This window comes from Physella acuta, unplaced genomic scaffold (assembly GCF_028476545.2).
Source record: "Physella acuta isolate Inbredline_101_S28 unplaced genomic scaffold, ASM2847654v3 ptg001824l, whole genome shotgun sequence".
Taxonomy (NCBI): Eukaryota; Metazoa; Mollusca; class Gastropoda; family Physidae; genus Physella; species Physella acuta.
In genome coordinates this window covers 16,850-40,194 of record NW_026733333.1, presented here as the reverse complement: position 1 = coordinate 40,194, position 23,345 = coordinate 16,850, and the positions used below count along the sequence as shown (strand labels likewise).

The following is a 23,345-nucleotide window of genomic DNA, read 5'->3' as shown; positions in this document are numbered from 1 at the left end:
GTATACATCCATCTTCTAGACTTAACTCTGTTTTTCTTATTTTATATGGCTTTAAGTCCTCATTCACTGACTCTTCAGGCCAACCATTTTTACAGTACTCATATACTTTTATTAAGCACTCATCTTTTTGTGTTTCTCTTTTAATATCATTCACATTTATATTGGAGTTATCCATGATAGTGAAGAGAACAAATACATCTTCTGGTACATAATTAAGGCTTTGGTTTTTTAAAGGTAATCTACTAAGACTATCTGCACTATTCTCAGATCCAGGTTTGTATTTCAATTCATAATTGTATGCAGTTAGTGTGATAGCCCATCTTTGAATTCTTGGTGAGGCATGCTCAGGTAGGGTTTTGTTTTCTCCAAATAAACCTAGCAATGGTTTATGACCTGTAAAGATGGTGAACTTCCTACCAAACAGAAACTTATGAAATTTCTTAACACCAAAATTGATGCCTAAGCCTTCCCTATCTAACTGAGAATAATTTTTCTCAGCCTGGTTCAAAGATCTACTGGCAAAAGCAATGGGTCTGTCACCCTTCTCATCCATGTGGGACAAGACTGCTCCTACACCATCTGGTGAAGCATCACATGTTAATATAAGTCTTTTCCCTGGGTCATAGTGAGTTAGTAAGGTGTCAGAAGACAAAGCCTCTTTTGCTGTATTAAAAGCAGTATCTTGTTGTTTACCCCAGTGCCAAGTTGCATTTTTCTGTAGCAGCTTGTACAGTGGTGATAGTTTACCAGACAGATTCCCTATGAACTTTGCATAGTAATTTATCAAGCCCAAAAAAGCTCTTAGTTGTTGGGTATTTTCAGGTTTGGGTGCTTCTTTAATGGCTTTTGTTTTCTCAGGTTGAGGTCTGATACCTTGCTTGCTTAATATATAACCAAGAAAACTAATTTCTGTCAGCATGAATTGACATTTATCTTTGTTTATCTTTAAACCTTTTTCATCAACTATTTTCAAGACTTTATCAAGTGTTTTAAGATGTTCAGTGTCATTCTTACCAGTTATGTACACATTGTCAAAGTACACACAAACATTTGGAATATCCTTAAAAATACTGTCCATGACAGCTTGGAAAATTCCAGGGCTGGATGATATGCCAAAACATAGTCTTTCATATTGGTAGAGTCCTTTATGTGTGTTTATTGTCGTATAGACTTTTGAATCTGGATGCAGTTCTAGTTGAGTGTAAGCATGACTAAAGTCTAATTCAGTGAATTTGTCTCCTCCTGCCAAATTCAAAGAAATTTCCTCAATGTTGGGAATAGGGTATCTATTTAGCTCTATTTGCTTATTCAGTGTAGCTTTGTATTCTCCACAAATTCTCACAGAACCATCCTTCTTTAACACTGGCACAATGGGCGTTGCCCAATCGGAATAGTCTACCTTCTTTATGATGCCATTAGATTCCAATCTACTTAGCTCATTTTCTATCTTATTCCTCATTGCATAAGGTGGAACTCTAGCTTTGCAGTATCTTGGATTTGTGTCTTTAATGCTTAACTTCACTGTTCTATCATTTAGTAAACCTGAATTGCCAAAAACACTTTTATTTTCAGATATTACTTTATCTAGTGAAGTAAGACTAGATTCTTTTCCATTGTTCAATGAACATATACTCTCCCAATTTAACTTAAGATCACTTAACCAGTTCCTACCTAGTAATGGTGGTCCATTTCCTTCAACCACAAGAAGAGGAAGTTTAACACTTTGACCATTATAACTTACATGAACCATACACTCTCCTATTACCGGAACATTGTCACCAGTGTATGTTGTTAGACACTTGTGACATGGCTGTAGAGGCACTGATCCTCCTGTGACAGCGTCAAAATCTTTCTTTGTTATGACTGTTAGAGATGCTCCAGTGTCAAGTTGGAAGCTGATGCTCTTACCGTTGATATTAACTAGTACATTGATGGGAGCATGACTTATTGATTTCACAGAGAACAGGTTGAAATCCGGCTGCGAATCAGTTTGAGCATTTTCACAGGTAGAGTGGTTCATTGGTTGGGTTAGGTAGTCTTGGTGAGAGTTAACATAGTGCTGCCTTTGGTTGCGGTACTGTCTTGACTGGCTAGATTTAGCAACAGACGAAGACTTTGCAAAGCAGGCCTTGGCAATGTGACCTTGCTTACCGCACTTATAACAAGTTGCAGACTTGAACTTGCACCGATGAGATGCATGGGGACCTTTGCATCGATGACATTTTTGATAATTATTACTAGATTTAGATCTAGGATTTGAACGTGCAGGCTGTTTAGCATAAGTTGAAATGCTCTGATGGGGTTGGTGTTTGTTGACTAACCTGCTGTTTACTGCATGGATCCCTGAAGGCGTAAGAGATTTCGCCGCATCTGATGACTGCTGGAATGAAGTTGCAAGTTGTATTGCTTTTTCTAATGTGAGATCTGACTCGAGCAGCAACTTTCTTTGAATATCAGGGCTGTTTACACCTGTCACAAACTTTTCACATAGTCTGTCAGACAGCGTATCTCCAAATTCACAAAATTTACTTAAATGACGTAAAGCAGCAACATATTCTAATATTGACTCGTTTGGTTGACGAGTCCTACTGTCAAATCTAGCTCTACATAGAAACTTTGATGGGGTAGGCGCATGGTGGTCTGTTAGCAATTTGCTCAGCTCGTTAAAGCTCTTGGTAGTTAGACTAGCTGGTGCGCATAAGTCCTTTAATAGCCTAAATTGTTGAGGCCCTATGACTGTTAACAAAACAGCTCTCTTTTTGGCTTCTATCGTCACGTTGTTTGCTTCAAGGTAAAAGCTTAACCTATCTAGGTAATCCTGAATGATTTCATCATTCGAATCAAATTCTTTTATTTGGCCATACAGCGCCATTATCCTAGAAATACTTAGCCAATATGCTCTAGCAAACCTCTTTTTTGCGTAAGTAGGTGCTCTTTCTAGTGGATTATTTATCCTTCGTCGCCAATGTGATAGATTGGAATCACTGACGAGAAGCCGCTTTGATTGTTAACAGTAGTTTATTCACACCTTGAGGCAAGAGAGAGAGAGAGAGGCGGAAGTGACGAGACACTAATTACAAAACATGTAAGGGACATCACTCAAGATAACAATATAAATATAATACTAATACAGAAGAGTGAGTTCCCCTGACCTCACAAATCCCAATATGTTACAATATACTCTCCCAATTTAACTTAAGATCAACTAACCAGTTCCTACCTAGTAATGGTGGTCCATTTCCTTCAACCACAAGAAGAGGAAGTTTAACACTTTGACCATTATAACTTACATGAACCATACACTCTCCTATTACCGGAACATTGTCACCAGTGTATGTTGTTAGACACTTGTGACATGGTTGTAGAGGCACTGATCCTCCTGTTACAGCGTCAAAGTCCTTCTTTGTGATGACTATTAGAGATGCTCCAGTGTCAAGTTGGAAGCTGATGCTCTTACCGTTGATATAAACTAGTACATTGATGGGAGCATGACTTATTGATTTCACAGAGAACAGGTTGAAATCCGGCTGCGAATCAGTTTGAGCATTTTTACAGGTAGAGTGGTTCATTGGTTGGGTTAGGTAGTCTTGGTGAGAGTTAACATAGTGCTGCCTTTGGTTGCGGTACTGTCTTGACTGGCTAGATTTAGCAACAGACGAAGACTTTGCAAAGCAGGCCTTGGCAATGTGACCTTGCTTACTGCACTTATAACAAGTTGCAGACTTGAACTTGCACCGATGAGATGCATGGGGACCTTTGCATCGATGACATTTTTGATAATTATTACTAGATTTAGATCTAGGATTTGAACGAGCAGGCTGTTTAGCATAAGTTGGAATGCTCTGATGGGGTTGGTGTTTATTGACTAACCTGCTGTTTACTGCATGGATCTCTGAAGGTGCTAGAGATCTCGCCGCATCGGATGACTGCTGGAATGAAGTTGCAAGTTGTATTGCTTTTTCTAATGTTAGATCTGACTCGAGAAGCAACTTTCTTTGAATATCAGGGCTGTTTACACCTGTCACAAACTTTTCACATAGTCTGTCAGACAGCGTGTCTCCGAATTCACAAAATTCACTTAAATGACGTAAAGCAGCAACATATTCTGATATTGACTCGTTTGGTTGACGAGTCCTACCGTCAAGTCTAGCTCTACATAGAAACTTTGATGGGGTCGGCGCATGGTGGTCTGTTAGCAATTTGCTCAGCTCGTTAAAGCTCTTGGTAGTTAGACTAGCTGGTGCGCATAAGTCCTTTAATAGCCTAAATTGTTGAGGCCCTATGACTGTTAACAAAACAGCTCTCTTTTTGGCTTCTATCGTCACGTTTTTTGCTTCAAGGTAAAAGCTTAACCTATCTAGGTAATCATGAATGCTTTCATCATTCCAATCAAATTCTTTTATTTGGCCATACAGCGCCATTATTCTAGAAATACTTAGCCAATATGCTCTAGCAAACCTCTTTTTTTGCGTAAGTAGGTGCTCTTTCTAGTGGATTATTTATCCTCGTCGCCAGATATAATAGATTAGGTATTCAACAACGGAGACAGAAGCCATCAGCATGTGTTGGGTTCTAGAATCTAGGGGTATATAAATAACAGACAAATACGACGTATACAACAATAACACTAACACTCTATAATAACAATAATAATAAGATATTTAATAATATATACAGTACTAAAATAATAAAAGGATCAAAAGGGGTCTACAACATAAATACAATACTCAACACCACGTTCCACGTTCCACGTCCACAGCCACACTACAACTAACTGATTCACACACTGGCACACGCTCTGACACCCGTCACCTGACACACCTCACGTGAACACCTCTCGCTCCATGTAAACACACTCAACCAAGGGATACAACTATACACCAAAGGGAGGGTACCTGTCGTTCCAGCACGCAACACACACACACACACACAAGCAGGGGACATGTAAGGGACGTAACATCCCTCCCCTCCACCTTCAGATCTCTTTTTCTTCAAAGAGATCAAATATTTCTTGTTCCATTAGCCACTGTTGGTGCCCGAGCTTGACTATTTATTCTTTAGTCCTTAGGAAGCCTCGTTTTGACCGTGTGGCGTGTATCCAGCCTGGACAGTTTGATCCAGAGTGTGGCTTGTATCCAGCCTGGACAGTTTGGTCCAGAGTGTGGCGTGTATCCAGCCTGGATAGTTTGGTCCAGATTGTGGCTCGCATCCAGCTTGAACAATTCGGTCCTGAGAGTGGACTATGGTTTTTCTCCGGCCGGGCACCAAGCTCGTGGTCTGACTATCTCAACCTATAAAGATACATGTGAGAAGCCGCAATAAAAAAATTGATCAGCATAATCATTCTATACTGCATCAGTAATACCTTTCTCAAACATTTCTCAATATAATCATATTATAATGCCCCAATAGTAAATTCCTTAACATAATCATACTATCTCCAACAATAATAAATTTCTCAATATCATATACACTAGTTGTCGTAAAACACTCTTGATAGATTGCTACAAAGTTCTCAGTTCCCTTGATATGTTTCCCAGTACAGGCTAATTCCTGTAGTGCAAGGGCCCATCGGTAGATGCGTACGTCGCCATAGATGGTCATCTTTCCTTAAAGGCGATCAAACTGAGTTCCCTTCTCGATAGCCGTTTTAACTACATTAATCATCTCCAGCCCGTAATCATCATACACAGCTTCTGTAAAAAAAAAGCAAAGAAAAATTAACATTGATTGAATAAATTATCTTAACAAAAAACTTACCAAGGACACTACCTTTGTAAGGATACGCCTCCAAATTTCGTGCTTTACCTCACTCTCATATGAGAGTCTTTAAGCAGGGAAACATTTCCTAACATATCACGCTGAGCTGTGGGACACACCCGTGATATGTGACCAACATCACCGGAGCAATAACACTTGAGATCATCTGACCGTCGATGTACATTTTCAGTACGCCAGTTGCACGCTCTACTGGTCCCATTGGGACAGTTTCGTTGTAAGTGGCCTGGCTTTCTACAGCTATAACAGGCGCCTGTATCTATATCCATACTGCACTCTTTGGCAATATGACCTTGTTCATTGCACTTGTAGCACCGATAAGGTCTTTTGTTGTTTCCATACATCACAACAGCTCTTTTATCTGACCTGTTTCTCCAAGGAAAACCGCTATTACTATTGCTATGACAATCCCTGGCATAGTGTCCATAACGTCCACATGTGAAACATTTACTGCTCAGGCTGACCTTCCTATCACCATGCATAGGCTGTACACCAGGGCAAGTGTGGTGTCCTGGAGATCGCGGTGTCGTGTTTAGCCAGGGTATCGTCTCTGCTGTCGAACTAGCAGCGACGTACGGAGGGGTTTGGTTTACTGGCCTCGTCACTCTAGCGTTTTGAGTGCTCTTATAGTTGTCAATAACTTTAAGATTATCTTCCACACTTACCTTGGCAGCACCATTCAGCCTCTCCAACAGATCACAAGTAACAACCGATTTTATCCGATCAACTATCAAAAGGTTCATCAAGTCCTCAAACGTTTCCTTTATTCCCGACTGCTGGACCCACGCTCTCAAAGCGGCTTCTGTGTTGACTGCGAAGCTTCTCATATCGTCGTGTGTTGGTACTAGCTGGTGGAATCTGACCCTATACTTTTCCTCGTTGAAACCTGCGTGCGTCAATAACTTTACCTTTACTGACTCGAAGTCATGATGCAAGTTCAGTCCCGTCTCAACGAGGAAAGTCTTCAGTTGTCCACTCATCTTGTCCGTCAGAAGGAGCGACCAGTCCTTGGGGTCAATGCCTTGTCTCTTTGCTTGACTCTCAAAATGCCTCACGTACGCACCCAGGTCCTCGTCTACCGTCATCGCCGCCACGTCCCTCAAGCGGGGTACAGGGTTACATACCTTTGCTACAACCTCGACCTTCGCATCTTCTACCCTCCTCAACTCTTCCTTTACCCACTCCGCCAAACTGTCATCGGTCAGCCCGATTAGCTTTCCCTCCTCCTTCAAGTCACTTATTAACTGTCTTCTGGCACTCCTGGTAGTCGCCATGCTAAAACGGACGAGCCCCCAAATGTTGGGTTCTAGAATCTAGGGGTATATAAATAACAGACAAATACGACGTATACAACAATAACACTAACACTCTATAATAACAATAATAATAAGATATTTAATAATATATACAGTACTAAAATAATAAAAGGATCAAAAGGGGTCTACAACATAAATACAATACTCAACACCACGTTCCACGTTCCACGTCCACAGCCACACTACAACTAACTGATTCACACACTGGCACACGCTCTGACACCCGTCACCTGACACACCTCACGTGAACACCTCTCGCTCCATGTAAACACACTCAACCAAGGGATACAACTATACACCAAAGGGAGGGTACCTGTCGTTCCAGCACGCAACACACACACACACACACAAGCAGGGGACATGTAAGGGACGTAACAGCATGTAGCCATCTTTATTTGTTAACCGGAAGAGGAACAATGATAGATAAATACAAGGGACATCACTCAACAACAACATTATAAATATAACTAATACAAGAAGAGTGAGTTCCCCTGACCTCACAAATCCCAATATGTTACATATTCCTTTAGAGATATAGTAATAAACCCTACCCCTTTCCATGTATATCATTATCAGTTGTAGTTCTTCATTTCTTCATTAACAACACTACTATTAATAACGTGGGTAATGTGACATTCTTACCTTCTAATATACAATGAACTCTGGTATCTCGCATATATTGCTGTACGGGGTAGTCCTTCAAATAACCATAGCCACCAAAAATTTGCATTGCATCATTACAAATCTGAAATTAGAAGTATTTTGACTGGTAAATTTGCAACTACAGATGCTACATTTAGTTTTAATGACAGAAAGCACACAAGTTGACCCAACCAATGGAAATCAACCACATGGAAGTTAAAAATCCTTGTTTCCTAAAATGCATTAGTCTTGGTTGCAACCATAATTTGTTTTTTGTGAGCTTTAGAAGACCAATCAAAGTTTGCAATAAATGTTTATTTTTTCAAAGATAAATCACAAGTAAAATATTACTTGGTGTGTCAGTTTATAGGAATTTTGATATCTGTTTTAAAATTTGTAAAGAAGCAGAAAGTTAACAAATAGGTCAATGCATTTTTAAAAACTTAAGCATACCTTGAAACATTCTTCTGTAGCAAAAAGCTTTGCCATGGAGCACAGTGCTACTGCACTGACATCTTTATTATCTAAAGCTTTAGCAGCGTTTCTAACTATCAACCGTGACGCCACTAGCTGCGTGGCCATTTCGGCTAGACGAAATTGCAAATACTGCAAAAATAAATGATTGGGAAAATTTTACCATCTTAAATTTTGAGAACTGTGTGCTGGTCGATTGTGTTATTAAAACAAATGACTCGCTTCACCAACTATAATCACATGAAAGTAAGTTAAACGCTAACCTGAAAACTGTCCAAAGTCTTGCCAAATTGTTTTCTCACTTTCATATGGTCACGGGCCTTTGATAAAGCTGAGTGGGCTGCACCTAGAGAACTTGATGCTAAAGGTAAACATTTTAATTAATCAGCTACATAAAAACAACTTGCTGATAAAATAATGAATTCAATAATTAAACTTGAAAAAAAAACTTTGATGCTAAAGGTAAATGAGGTGGATTGTAATGACTGACGAGAAGCCGCGTTGGTTGTTAACAGTCTTTATTATGTACAGACGCCATAATGCAAAGAGAGAGGAAGAGAGGGAGCAAGTGGCCAGAGACCACTATATATAGATAACAACATGTAAGGGACATCACTCAAGATAACAATATAAATATAATACTAATACAGAGAGTGAGTTCCCTTGACCTCACAATTATTTCAATCTATTACATCCCTTTACCCTTAGAACACAATAACACATCTCTCAATAGAACAATTGATAGTATCCTAAAATCACCAATTATATTGTAACATGAACACTATGGTAGATTACATCCTTGCAAACAATGCACAATATGCTACAACATAATCAAAATACAAAACAATGATGTCAAAGTCCTTTTGACCTTTAAAATCATAGGTCTAACTTATTTGGGACCTTGATTGTCCTGCTTGACCTTCTCAGTGGCTTTTGATTTGGTGACTCAAGATTCTGACCATCTGGATTCTCTATCTCAGGAGGTCTAGGATTTAAATCATTAACTCCAGAATTTACAATTTCTGACTCCAGACAACTTGGTTCACTCATATCAACAGAACTTGGTTGTGGAACAAACTGAGTTGGTGTGAACTGATCAGACTTGGTGGGATTGACAGATTCACACTTATTATCTGCACAAGTTATTTTTAACTTTATAAGACATAGGTCCTGTACATTGAACAATTTGACCTGGTATCCATTTTTCCTTTTTCCCATAATTTCTTAGATACACATTCTCATTAACACCAAATTCTCTTTCAATGAATGTTTGTCATGATTTAATTTTTTAATTGGCATCTGAAAGTATTATGCTATTATTCAGATCCTTAACTGGCATAGATTTCTTTGATTGATCAATTTCCTCAGGTAATCTGATAGTGCTTTTTCGTAACCAAACATACTGTTTAAAAGTAATATCCTGGACAATATCACTTTGCAACTGTGATCCAGTATTTGAAGTGGGTGTATTCAATGGCAAAAATCTTTGCTCTTTTCTTTTGATGTTACCCTTTTAGTTTCTGTAAGTGCTAATGATGTTAGCAAAGTTGTTTGATGATCACATTCCTTCTTACTAATGTATTCTCTTTAAAACATTTGAAATTGCCATATCACCATAATCATTTATTAAGTTACAAATACTTTATTTAGGCAACTCTGACTGATAATGGACTGCATCTTCTCCATCTTTTATATTATCTTCACAAAGGTTTTTATTTGTTATTTTATATGGCCTTAAGTCATCATTCACAGACTCTTCAGGCCAACCATTCTTACAGTACTCATATACTTTTATTAAGCACTCATCTTTTTGTGTTTCTCTTTTAATATCATTCACATTTATATTGGAGTTATCCATGATAGTGAAGAGAACAAATACATCTTCTGGTACATAGCTAAGGCTTTGGTTTTTTAAAGGTAATCTACTAAGACTATCTGCACTATTCTCAGATCCAGGTTTGTATTTCAATTTATAATTGTATGCAGTTAGTGTGATAGCCCATCTTTGAATTCTTGGTGAGGCATGCTCAGGTAGGGTTTTGTTTTCTCCAAATAAACCTAGCAATGGTTTATGATCTGTAAAGATGGTGAACTTCCTACCAAACAGAAACTTATGAAATTTCTTAACACCAAAATTGATGCCTAAGCCTTCCCTATCTAACTGAGAATAATTTTTCTCAGCCTGGTTCAAAGATCTACTGGCAAAAGCAATGGGTCTGTCACCCTTCTCATCCATGTGGGACAAGACTGCTCCTACACCATCTGGTGAAGCATCACATGTTAATATAAGTCTTTTCCCTGGGTCATAGTGAGTTAGTAAGGTGTCAGAAGACAAAGCCTCTTTTGCTGTATTAAAAGCAGTATCTTGTTGTTTACCCCAGTGCCAAGTTGCATTTTTCTGTAGCAGCTTGTACAGTGGTGATAGTTTACCAGACAGATTCCATATGAACTTTGCATAGTAATTTATCAAGCCCAAAAAAAAAAGCTCTTAGTTGTTTGGGTATTTTCAGGTTTGGGTGCTTCTTTAATGGCTTTTGTTTTCTCAGGTTGGGGTCTGATACATTGTTTGCTCAATATATAACCAAGAAAACTAATTTCTGTCAGCATGAATTGACATTTATCTTTGTTTATCTTTAACCCTTTTTCACCAACTATTTTCAATACTTTATCAAGTGTTTTAAGATGTTCAGTGTCATTCTTACCAGTTATGTACACATTGTCAAAATAGACACAAACATTTGGAATATCCTTAAAAATACTGTCCATGACAGCTTGGAAAATTCCAGGACTAGATGATATGCCAAAACATAGTCTTTCATATTGGTAGAGTCCTTTATGTGTGTTTATTGTCGTATAGACTTTTGAATCTGGATGCAGTTCTAGTTGAGTGTAAGCATGACTAAAGTCTAATTCAGTGAATTTGTCTCCTCCTGCCAAATTCAAAGAAATCTCCTCAATGTTAGGAATAGGGTATCTATTTAGCTCTATTTGCTTATTCAGTGTAGTTTTATAGTCTCCACAAATTCTTATAGAACCATCCTTCTTTAACACTGGCACAATGGGCGTTGCCCAATTGGAATAGTCTACCTTCTTTATGATGCCATTAGATTCCAATCTACTTAGCTCATTTTCAATCTTATTCCTCATTGCATAAGGTGGAACTCTAGCTTTGCAGTATCTTGGATTTGTGTCTTTAATGTAAGCCCTGCTAGGGGGGATACCTTAAAATCTATCTACCCTTCACCCTTCCCTAGGCTTATCTAACTAACTACTGTCCGGTCAGTGCAAGCCCGGCTAAACCCAGGCTGGTTAATAACCTAACCTTAGTCTAAATTAAAAACAAAAAAACTTTAACAATAATATAAAATTTATTTCACAAAATAATAAATATGGAACCAAAAGTTATTATAAAAAAAACCAGAATCTAGATCTAGACAAAATAAAACACTCAAGACATACAAAACAAACAGAACTCAACGAAACAAAACATTACGTTCGACCATTTGCTGGTGTTGCACCGACTTATGATGTCTAGGATGGTCCAGGCCCTGACACACAGAAACCTCCCTTCATCCATTCTCGACATCCAAAAGTCACACACCAAACAAAACACTACGTAAAACCACTACTTACAATACGTTACGTACAAAACAATACGTACACAACAAACTTTTTACACCAAACAAAACAATTTATATATAACAAAACACCCAGCCAAGTTGCACAAGCAACCTCACTGGAAGGGGGGGGGGGAAGAGAAAAAGAAAAGGAAAACATAAGAAAAATGCATGGTAATGGCAGATATATACATAAATATATACACAAGTTCAAAATGCTACCTACTACTACTATCTAGCTAAAGCCTCGAGTAAAACTAATCCCTACTATTCAATTCTAAAAGCAATTCTCAAAAACAACTAACCACTGTCTAAAGAAGAACTAGCAACTTAAAAATAACGTGTAAACAAATTCATCGTAGAACCAATCTTTCCTACACAAGGAAGCCCGAAGCCATTGGTCTACATAAACAATATCCATATTGATAACATTGACGTTAACACACTCCGCTAAGGCCCCAATGAAGGCAGACACAAAGCAAGCGATACTCAACATGACGTTGCACGAAACAGCACACACATTAATTTTAAACAACCTAAAACTCGAGGCAACTAAAATATACTAATCTAATTACTGTCTAAACAACTGACTATTGACTAAGCCAATCCTAGTCAATAACAACATCATAAAACAATCAGGTAAACGCACACACGCATTCACACCAGTTTAGGAAACACTCCTAAACACACTGGCCTAAACCACGTGGTCCGAAACACACGCCAAGGGTTTAGAAAACATCAAAAATACATTTTAATTCAAAATAACAGAATAACACACCACGTGCATACCAGACATGCCGATGCTCACTATCTCGTTTTAGACGAAAATGAAAGAAAACGAGAAACATCGTCAGTCGCATTCATACAAATCACATAAAGATAAAGTACAAAAAAACAAATACCTCCACGCGTGCGGTGCGCCACGCAGAAATCTGACCCGACCTACATCTCGCCGCGGGTCAAAAAAAAAGGAAGAAAATCACTCCGAGCGGTCAATTTATACTGACCGCTTCGAGCGGAAGGGGGACCCCGTGCTGTTCCCCATTGGACCACCATGCACTCCCAGATTCGCAACAAATAAAATAATACAAAAAAATCCATTCACCCGCTCACATTCACCCCTTTTAAAAATCTTACAGTCCCTGTAAGACAAAAAAATACATATAACAATCTTAAAATAAAACATGCACCCATCTCTTACACCAAGCCTATCAGCTTGAATGCAAGAAAAAAACAATTTCCATTAACATTAATCTTGCGTCTGTGCTCCCTAAAAAAACTCAAGGCACCAAGATAGTGTTCCCTTCACTGAGGGCTGATCCGCGCTACTAGTCCTGTCGGTCGTTCACCCAGAAGGACAAGGGGGGAGGGTCAGCCTAGACCCGCCCGCTACTAATGGCACACGTTGCCTGTCCATCCCGTCCACCTGGGTCCACTACACAACACACCGTGTACTGGTTCTGGCCTCATCGTAAGACCACCGGTAAAACGTCCTCTTAGTTGGTCCGGAGATGACGCAACCGCCTTGAACCACTGGCTCTCCGACTGTTACCCGCCCCAACGATCGTGCCTCCGCTTCGACACACCTGTGGGGCGGGTGTCCAGTAGCCCTCTTTGTGGGTCAAGGAATTGACCTCATTGGCCTCTCGTTGGTGGGGAGCGTCCGCTTGGTTGGGCCAAGTGGTGACGCAACCGCCTTGCCCCACTGGCTCTCCGACTGTTACCCGCCCCCAACGATCGTGCCTCCGCTTCGACACACCTGTGGGGCCGGTGTCCAGTAGCCCTCTTTGTGGGTCAAGGAATTGAAGTCATAGGCCTCTCGTTGTTCACCGGTCTGCCGTACACACCAGATCCGCGCCACGCCCGTGTGTGTTGTCCAGTCTAGACCACACGAGGCCGCCATCTTCATCACACGCCAGGTCCAGTGTCACACACCGTGCCTTGTCCAGCCACGCACACTGAAGGCTCATCGAGGCACGTCTCTCCGCCAACCTGACTGGGTGTTTAAACAACAAACAATCCCTACACTACACACAAACTAAACACGTATGGTTCCAAAAAGGGCCTATCAAGAACAAAAAAATTTAACTAAGCTACACTAGCCCCAGTAAAAAAACAAAAATTTAACTAGACTAAAGCACTGACCCCACTCGTGCTACCAATTTGTAAGCCCTGCTAGGGGGGGATACCTTAAAATCTATCTACCCTTCACCCTTCCCTAGGCTTATCTAACTAACTACTGTCCGGTCAGTGCAAGCCCGGCTAAACCCAGGCTGGTTAATAACCTAACCTTAGTCTAAATTAAAAACAAAAAAACTTTAACAATAATATAAAATTTATTTCACAAAATAATAAATATGGAACCAAAAGTTATTATAAAAAAAACCAGAATCTAGATCTAGACAAAATAAAACACTCAAGACATACAAAACAAACAGAACTCAACGAAACAAAACATTACGTTCGACCATTTGCTGGTGTTGCACCGACTTATGATGTCTAGGATGGTCCAGGCCCTGACACACAGAAACCTCCCTTCATCCATTCTCGACATCCAAAAGTCACACACCAAACAAAACACTACGTAAAACCACTACTTACAATACGTTACGTACAAAACAATACGTACACAACAAACTTTTTACACCAAACAAAACAATTTATATATAACAAAACACCCAGCCAAGTTGCACAAGCAACCTCACTGGAAGGGGGGGGGGGGAAGAGAAAAAGAAAAGGAAAACATAAGAAAAATGCATGGTAATGGCAGATATATACATAAATATATACACAAGTTCAAAATGCTACCTACTACTACTATCTAGCTAAAGCCTCGAGTAAAACTAATCCCTACTATTCAATTCTAAAAGCAATTCTCAAAAACAACTAACCACTGTCTAAAGAAGAACTAGCAACTTAAAAATAACGTGTAAACAAATTCATCGTAGAACCAATCTTTCCTACACAAGGAAGCCCGAAGCCATTGGTCTACATAAACAATATCCATATTGATAACATTGACGTTAACACACTCCGCTAAGGCCCCAATGAAGGCAGACACAAAGCAAGCGATACTCAACATGACGTTGCACGAAACAGCACACACATTAATTTTAAACAACCTAAAACTCGAGGCAACTAAAATATACTAATCTAATTACTGTCTAAACAACTGACTATTGATTAAGCCAATCCTAGTCAATAACAACATCATAAAACAATCAGGTAAACGCACACACGCATTCACACCAGTTTAGGAAACACTCCTAAACACACTGGCCTAAACCACGTGGTCCGAAACACACGCCAAGGGTTTAGAAAACATCAAAAATACATTTTAATTCAAAATAACAGAATAACACACCACGTGCATACCAGACATGCCGATGCTCACTATCTCGTTTTAGACGAAAATGAAAGAAAACGAGAAACATCGTCAGTCGCATTCATACAAATCACATAAAGATAAAGTATAAAAAAACAAATACCTCCACGCGTGCGGTGCGCCACGCAGAAATCTGACCCGACCTACATCTCGCCGCGGGTCAAAAAAAAAGGAAGAAAATCACTCCGAGCGGTCAATTTATACTGACCGCTTCGAGCGGAAGGGGGACCCCGTGCTGTTCCCCATTGGACCACCATGCACTCCCAGATTCGCAACAAATAAAATAATACAAAAAAATCCATTCACCCGCTCACATTCACCCCTTTTAAAAATCTTACAGTCCCTGTAAGACAAAAAAAATACATATAACAATCTTAAAATAAAACATGCACCCATCTCTTACACCAAGCCTATCAGCTTGAATGCAAGAAAAAAACAATTTCCATTAACATTAATCTTGCGTCTGTGCTCCCTAAAAAAACTCAAGGCACCAAGATAGTGTTCCCTTCACTGAGGGCTGATCCGCGCTACTAGTCCTGTCGGTCGTTCACCCAGAAGGACAAGGGGGGAGGGTCAGCCTAGACCCGCCCGCTACTAATGGCACACGTTGCCTGTCCATCCCGTCCACCTGGGTCCACTACACAACACACCGTGTACTGGTTCTGGCCTCATCGTAAGACCACCGGTAAAACGTCCTCTTAGTTGGTCCGGAGATGACGCAACCGCCTTGAACCACTGGCTCTCCGACTGTTACCCGCCCCAACGATCGTGCCTCCGCTTCGACACACCTGTGGGGCGGGTGTCCAGTAGCCCTCTTTATGGGTCAAGGAATTGACCTCATTGGCCTCTCGTTGGTGGGGAGCGTCCGCTTGGTTGGGCCAAGTGGTGACGCAACCGCCTTGCCCCACTGGCTCTCCGACTGTTACCCGCCCCCAACGATCGTGCCTCCGCTTCGACACACCTGTGGAGCCGGTGTCCAGTAGCCCTCTTTGTGGGTCAAGGAATTGAAGTCATAGGCCTCTCGTTGTTCACCGGTCTGCCGTACACACCAGATCCGCGCCACGCCCGTGTGTGTTGTCCAGTCTAGACCACACGAGGCCGCCATCTTCATCACACGCCAGGTCCAGTGTCACACACCGTGCCTTGTCCAGCCACGCACACTGAAGGCTCATCGAGGCACGTCTCTCCGCCAACCTGACTGGGTGTTTAAACAACAAACAATCCCTACACTACACACAAACTAAACACGTATGGTTCCAAAAAGGGCCTATCAAGAACAAAAAAATTTAACTAAGCTACACTAGCCCTAGTAAAAAAACAAAAATTTAACTAGACTAAAGCACTGACCCCACTCGTGCTACCAATTTGTAAGCCCTGCTAGGGGGGGATACCTTAAAATCTATCTACCCTTCACCCTTCCCTAGGCTTATCTAACTAACTACTGTCCGGTCAGTGCAAGCCCGGCTAAACCCAGGCTGGTTAATAACCTAACCTTAGTCTAAATTAAAAACAAAAAAACTTTAACAATAATATAAAATTTATTTCACAAAATAATAAATATGGAACCAAAAGTTATTATAAAAAAAACCAGAATCTAGATCTAGACAAAATAAAACACTCAAGACATACAAAACAAACAGAACTCAACGAAACAAAACATTACGTTCGACCATTTGCTGGTGTTGCACCGACTTATGATGTCTAGGATGGTCCAGGCCCTGACACACAGAAACCTCCCTTCATCCATTCTCGACATCCAAAAGTCACACACCAAACAAAACACTACGTAAAACCACTACTTACAATACGTTACGTACAAAACAATACGTACACAACAAACTTTTTACACCAAACAAAACAATTTATATATAACAAAACACCCAGCCAAGTTGCACAAGCAACCTCACTGGAAGGGGGGGGGGGGAAGAGAAAAAGAAAAGGAAAACATAAGAAAAATGCATGGTAATGGCAGATATATACATAAATATATACACAAGTTCAAAATGCTACCTACTACTACTATCTAGCTAAAGCCTCGAGTAAAACTAATCCCTACTATTCAATTCTAAAAGCAATTCTCAAAAACAACTAACCACTGTCTAAAGAAGAACTAGCAACTTAAAAATAACGTGTAAACAAATTCATCGTAGAACCAATCTTTCCTACACAAGGAAGCCCGAAGCCATTGGTCTACATAAACAATATCCATATTGATAACATTGACGTTAACACACTCCGCTAAGGCCCCAATGAAGGCAGACACAAAGCAAGCGATACTCAACATGACGTTGCACGAAACAGCACACACATTAATTTTAAACAACCTAAAACTCGAGGCAACTAAAATATACTAATCTAATTACTGTCTAAACAACTGACTATTGATTAAGCCAATCCTAGTCAATAACAACATCATAAAACAATCAGGTAAACGCACACACGCATTCACACCAGTTTAGGAAACACTCCTAAACACACTGGCCTAAACCACGTGGTCCGAAACACACGCCAAGGGTTTAGAAAACATCAAAAATACATTTTAATTCAAAATAACAGAATAACACACCACGTGCATACCAGACATGCCGATGCTCACTATCTCGTTTTAGACGAAAATGAAAGAAAACGAGAAACATCGTCAGTCGCATTCATACAAATCACATAAAGATAAAGTATAAAAAAACAAATACCTCCACGCGTGCGGTGCGCCACGCAGAAATCTGACCCGACCTACATCTCGCCGCGGGTCAAAAAAAAAGGAAGAAAATCACTCCGAGCGGTCAATTTATACTGACCGCTTCGAGCGGAAGGGGGACCCCGTGCTGTTCCCCATTGGACCACCATGCACTCCCAGATTCGCAACAAATAAAATAATACAAAAAAATCCATTCACCCGCTCACATTCACCCCTTTTAAAAATCTTACAGTCCCTGTAAGACAAAAAAAATACATATAACAATCTTAAAATAAAACATGCACCCATCTCTTACACCAAGCCTATCAGCTTGAATGCAAGAAAAAAACAATTTCCATTAACATTAATCTTGCGTCTGTGCTCCCTAAAAAAACTCAAGGCACCAAGATAGTGTTCCCTTCACTGAGGGCTGATCCGCGCTACTAGTCCTGTCGGTCGTTCACCCAGAAGGACAAGGGGGGAGGGTCAGCCTAGACCCGCCCGCTACTAATGGCACACGTTGCCTGTCCATCCCGTCCACCTGGGTCCACTACACAACACACCGTGTACTGGTTCTGGCCTCATCGTAAGACCACCGGTAAAACGTCCTCTTAGTTGGTCCGGAGATGACGCAACCGCCTTGAACCACTGGCTCTCCGACTGTTACCCGCCCCAACGATCGTGCCTCCGCTTCGACACACCTGTGGGGCGGGTGTCCAGTAGCCCTCTTTGTGGGTCAAGGAATTGACCTCATTGGCCTCTCGTTGGTGGGGAGCGTCCGCTTGGTTGGGCCAAGTGGTGACGCAACCGCCTTGCCCCACTGGCTCTCCGACTGTTACCCGCCCCCAACGATCGTGCCTCCGCTTCGACACACCTGTGGGGCCGGTGTCCAGTAGCCCTCTTTGTGGGTCAAGGAATTGAAGTCATAGGCCTCTCGTTGTTCACCGGTCTGCCGTACACACCAGATCCGCGCCACGCCGGTGTGTGTTGTCCAGTCTAGACCACACGAGGCCGCCATCTTCATCACACGCCAGGTCCAGTGTCACACACCGTGCCTTGTCCAGCCACGCACACTGAAGGCTCATCGAGGCACGTCTCTCCGCCAACCTGACTGGGTGTTTAAACAACAAACAATCCCTACACTACACACAAACTAAACACGTATGGTTCCAAAAAGGGCCTATCAAGAACAAAAAAATTTAACTAAGCTACACTAGCCCTAGTAAAAAAACAAAAATTTAACTAGACTAAAGCACTGACCCCACTCGTGCTACCAATTTGTAAGCCCTGCTAGGGGGGGGATACCTTAAAATCTATCTACCCTTCACCCTTCCCTAGGCTTATCTAACTAACTACTGTCCGGTCAGTGCAAGCCCGGCTAAACCCAGGCTGGTTAATAACCTAACCTTAGTCTAAATTAAAAACAAAAAAACTTTAACAATAATATAAAATTTATTTCACAAAATAATAAATATGGAACCAAAAGTTATTATAAAAAAAACCAGAATCTAGATCTAGACAAAATAAAACACTCAAGACATACAAAACAAACAGAACTCAACGAAACAAAACATTACGTTCGACCATTTGCTGGTGTTGCACCGACTTATGATGTCTAGGATGGTCCAGGCCCTGACACACAGAAACCTCCCTTCATCCATTCTCGACATCCAAAAGTCACACACCAAACAAAACACTACGTAAAACCACTACTTACAATACGTTACGTACAAAACAATACGTACACAACAAACTTTTTACACCAAACAAAACAATTTATATATAACAAAACACCCAGCCAAGTTGCACAAGCAACCTCACTGGAAGGGGGGGGGGAAGAGAAAAAGAAAAGGAAAACATAAGAAAAATGCATGGTAATGGCAGATATATACATAAATATATACACAAGTTCAAAATGCTACCTACTACTACTATCTAGCTAAAGCCTCGAGTAAAACTAATCCCTACTATTCAATTCTAAAAGCAATTCTCAAAAACAACTAACCACTGTCTAAAGAAGAACTAGCAACTTAAAAATAACGTGTAAACAAATTCATCGTAGAACCAATCTTTCCTACACAAGGAAGCCCGAAGCCATTGGTCTACATAAACAATATCCATATTGATAACATTGACGTTAACACACTCCGCTAAGGCCCCAATGAAGGCAGACACAAAGCAAGCGATACTCAACATGACGTTGCACGAAACAGCACACACATTAATTTTAAACAACCTAAAACTCGAGGCAACTAAAATATACTAATCTAATTACTGTCTAAACAACTGACTATTGACTAAGCCAATCCTAGTCAATAACAACATCATAAAACAATCAGGTAAATGCACACACGCATTCACACCAGTTTAGGAAACACTCCTAAACACACTGGCCTAAACCACGTGGTCCGAAACACACGCCAAGGGTTTAGAAAACATCAAAAATACATTTTAATTCAAAATAACAGAATAACACACCACGTGCATACCAGACATGCCGATGCTCACTATCTCGTTTTAGACGAAAATGAAAGAAAACGAGAAACATCGTCAGTCGCATTCATACAAATCACATAAAGATAAAGTATAAAAAAACAAATACCTCCACGCGTGCGGTGCGCCACGCAGAAATCTGACCCGACCTACATCTCGCCGCGGGTCAAAAAAAAGGAAGAAAATCACTCCGAGCGGTCAATTTATACTGACCGCTTCGAGCGGAAGGGGGTCCCCGTGCTGTTCCCAATTGGACCACCATGCACTCCCAGATTCGCAACAAGTAAAATAATACAAAAAAATCCATTCACCCGCTCACATTAATGCTTATCTTCACTTATCTATCATTTAGTAATCCAGGATTACCAAAAACACTTTCATTTTCAGATATAACTTTATGTATTGAAGTAAGACTAGATTCTCTTGCATTGTTCAATAAACATATACTCTTCCAATCTAATTTAAGATTACTTAACCAGTTCCTACCTAGTAATGGTGGTCCATTTCCTTCAACCACAAGAAGAGGAAGTTTAACACTTTGACCATTATAACTTACATGAACCATACACTCTCCTATCACCGGAACATTGTCACCAGTGTATGTTGTTAGACACTTGTGACATGGCTGTAGAGGCACTGATCCTCCTGTGACAGCGTCAAAATCTTTCTTTGTTATGACTGTTAGAGATGCTCCAGTGTCAAGTTGGAAGCTGATGCTCTTACCGTTGATATTAACTAGTACATTGATGGGAGCATGACTTATTGATTTCACAGAGAACAGGTTGAAATCCGGCTGCGAATCAGTTTGAGCATTTTCACAGGTAGAGTGGTTCATTGGTTGGGTTAGGTAGTCTTGGTGAGAGTTAACATAGTGCTGCCTTTGGTTGCGGTACTGTCTTGACTGGCTAGATTTAGCAACAGACGAAGACTTTGCGAAGCAGGCCTTGGCAATGTGACCTTGCTTACTGCACTTATAACAAGTTGCAGACTTGAACTTGCACCGATGAGATGCATGGGGACCTTTGCATCGATGACATTTTTGATAATTATTACTAGATTTAGATCTAGGATTTGAACGAGCAGGCTGTTTAGCATAAGTTGGAATGCTCTGATAGGGTTGATGTTTATTGACTAACCTGCTGTTTACTGCATGGATCTCTGAAGGTGCTAAAGATCTCGCCGCATCAGATGACTGCTGGAATGAAGTTGCAAGTTGTATTGCTTTTTCTAATGTTAGATCTGACTCGAGCAGCATCTTTCTTTGAATATCAGGGCTGTTTACACCTGTCACAAACTTTTCACATAGTCTGTCAGACAGCGTATCGCCGAATTCACAAAATCTACTTAGATGACGTAAAGCAGCAACATATTCTGATATTGACTCGTTTGGTTGACGAGTCCTACTGTCAAATCTAGCTCGACATAGAAACTTTGATGGGGTAGGCGCATGGTGGTCTGTTAGCAATTTGCTCAGCTCGTTAAAGCTCTTGGTAGTTAGACTAGCTGGTGCGCATAAGTCCTTTAATAGCCTAAATTGTTGAGGCCCTATGACTGTTAACAAAACAGCTCTCTTTTTGGCTTCTATCGTCACGTTGTTTGCTTCAAGGTAAAAGCTTAACCTATCTAGATAATCATGAATGATTTCATCATTCGAATCAAATTCTTTTATTTGGCCATACAGCGCCATTATTCTAGAAATACTTAGCTAATAAGCTCTAGCAAACCTCTTTTTTGCGTAATTAGGTGCTCTTTCTAGTGGATTATTTATCCTTCGTCGCCAATGTGATAGATTGTAATCACTGACGATAAGCCACATTGATTCTTAACAGTCTTTATTTACAGCCATGATGGAAAGAGGGCGGAAGAGGAAGTACAATGCACAAGGGACATCACTCACAATAACAATATAAATATAATACTAATACAGAAGAGTGAGTTCCCCTGACCTCACAAATCCCAATATATTACAGTAACAATCTCCCACAGAAGAATACCGTAGGCCCAGACATCAGATTTAGTGCTGTGTGTTCTGTCAATCAAACTTTCTGGTGCCAACCATCTAACCGGCAGTGGGCCCTGTCAAGTTTAGAAAAACACTTGTTTTAAACTAGATTTATCATTCACCTACCACTTCTGTTATAATCTACTTCACCTACGCCGCTTTAACGGTAACGGGTTCGAATCTAAAACGAAGTATGAAAATTAATGCTTGAAACGAATAAAACACAGTTGGAAGATTCTACAAAGGAATCAATGTCCTAGTCCTAATAATGTAAGCCATAGCAAGGTGAATCAGCATTGGGATTTGCCACCAGCTAGCAATAAAGAAAGTAAAAAATACTTTCTTTAGACATAGCGATCCATTGTGTAGATGAACTAGGGTTCATGTTTCTTGACTTCGGCATATGAAGGGATGGCGTGGTCAGCACTATGCCCAACGTATTGTCTGGTACCCATCAGAGCTTGGTGGATTAATCAAAACCAGGACCGAACTCGAGACTTTGGGGCTGGCCTCCAACGCTCTACCATTCGACCACGTCGTCCCACACAAACTCACAATAGGATGCATTGAAACATAATATTTAGTTTAAATATTCTAACCAATTGCTAAAGCCACCAAATTGACATATGCTTGTTTTCTACAGATAAAACAATTATTTTCTGGCCAAATTATGTGGCAACTGAACTAGAGCAAGTTTGGAGTTTCTTCCGCGACTATAAGTAAAACAAGTTAAAAAACCGACGATCAAACAATAATCAAACTAATGAAGTTAGTGAACCTTCGACGAATAACTGAAAACATAATTTACCTTAAACCATTGCAGTTCACGAACCTTTGACGATCTAACCATAATTTAACCAATGGAGTTTACGAGCCTTCGATGATTGAACCATAATTTAACCAATTCACGAACCTTCGACGATTTAACCATAATTTAACCAATGGATTTTACGAACCTTTGACT

The 23,345-nt window shown here is 40.4% G+C and overlaps 1 protein-coding gene across 1 annotated transcript in view; it reads right to left on the bottom strand.

Moving 5' to 3' along the window:
• Positions 1-4,638: 4,638 nt before the first annotated feature.
• LOC131930692 (isobutyryl-CoA dehydrogenase, mitochondrial-like) overlaps positions 4,639-23,345 on the bottom strand; it is a 34,478-nt gene continuing 15,771 nt past the window's right edge. The window contains exons 2-5 of the mRNA XM_059287277.1: positions 8,474-8,571; positions 8,190-8,342; positions 7,737-7,839; positions 4,639-5,696 (exon numbers count right to left, since the gene is read on the bottom strand). Of these exons, the coding sequence (XP_059143260.1) occupies positions 5,611-5,696; positions 7,737-7,839; positions 8,190-8,342; positions 8,474-8,571 (440 nt within the window). The 3' untranslated portion in view covers positions 4,639-5,610. The remainder of the gene's footprint in view (positions 5,697-7,736; positions 7,840-8,189; positions 8,343-8,473; positions 8,572-23,345) is intronic.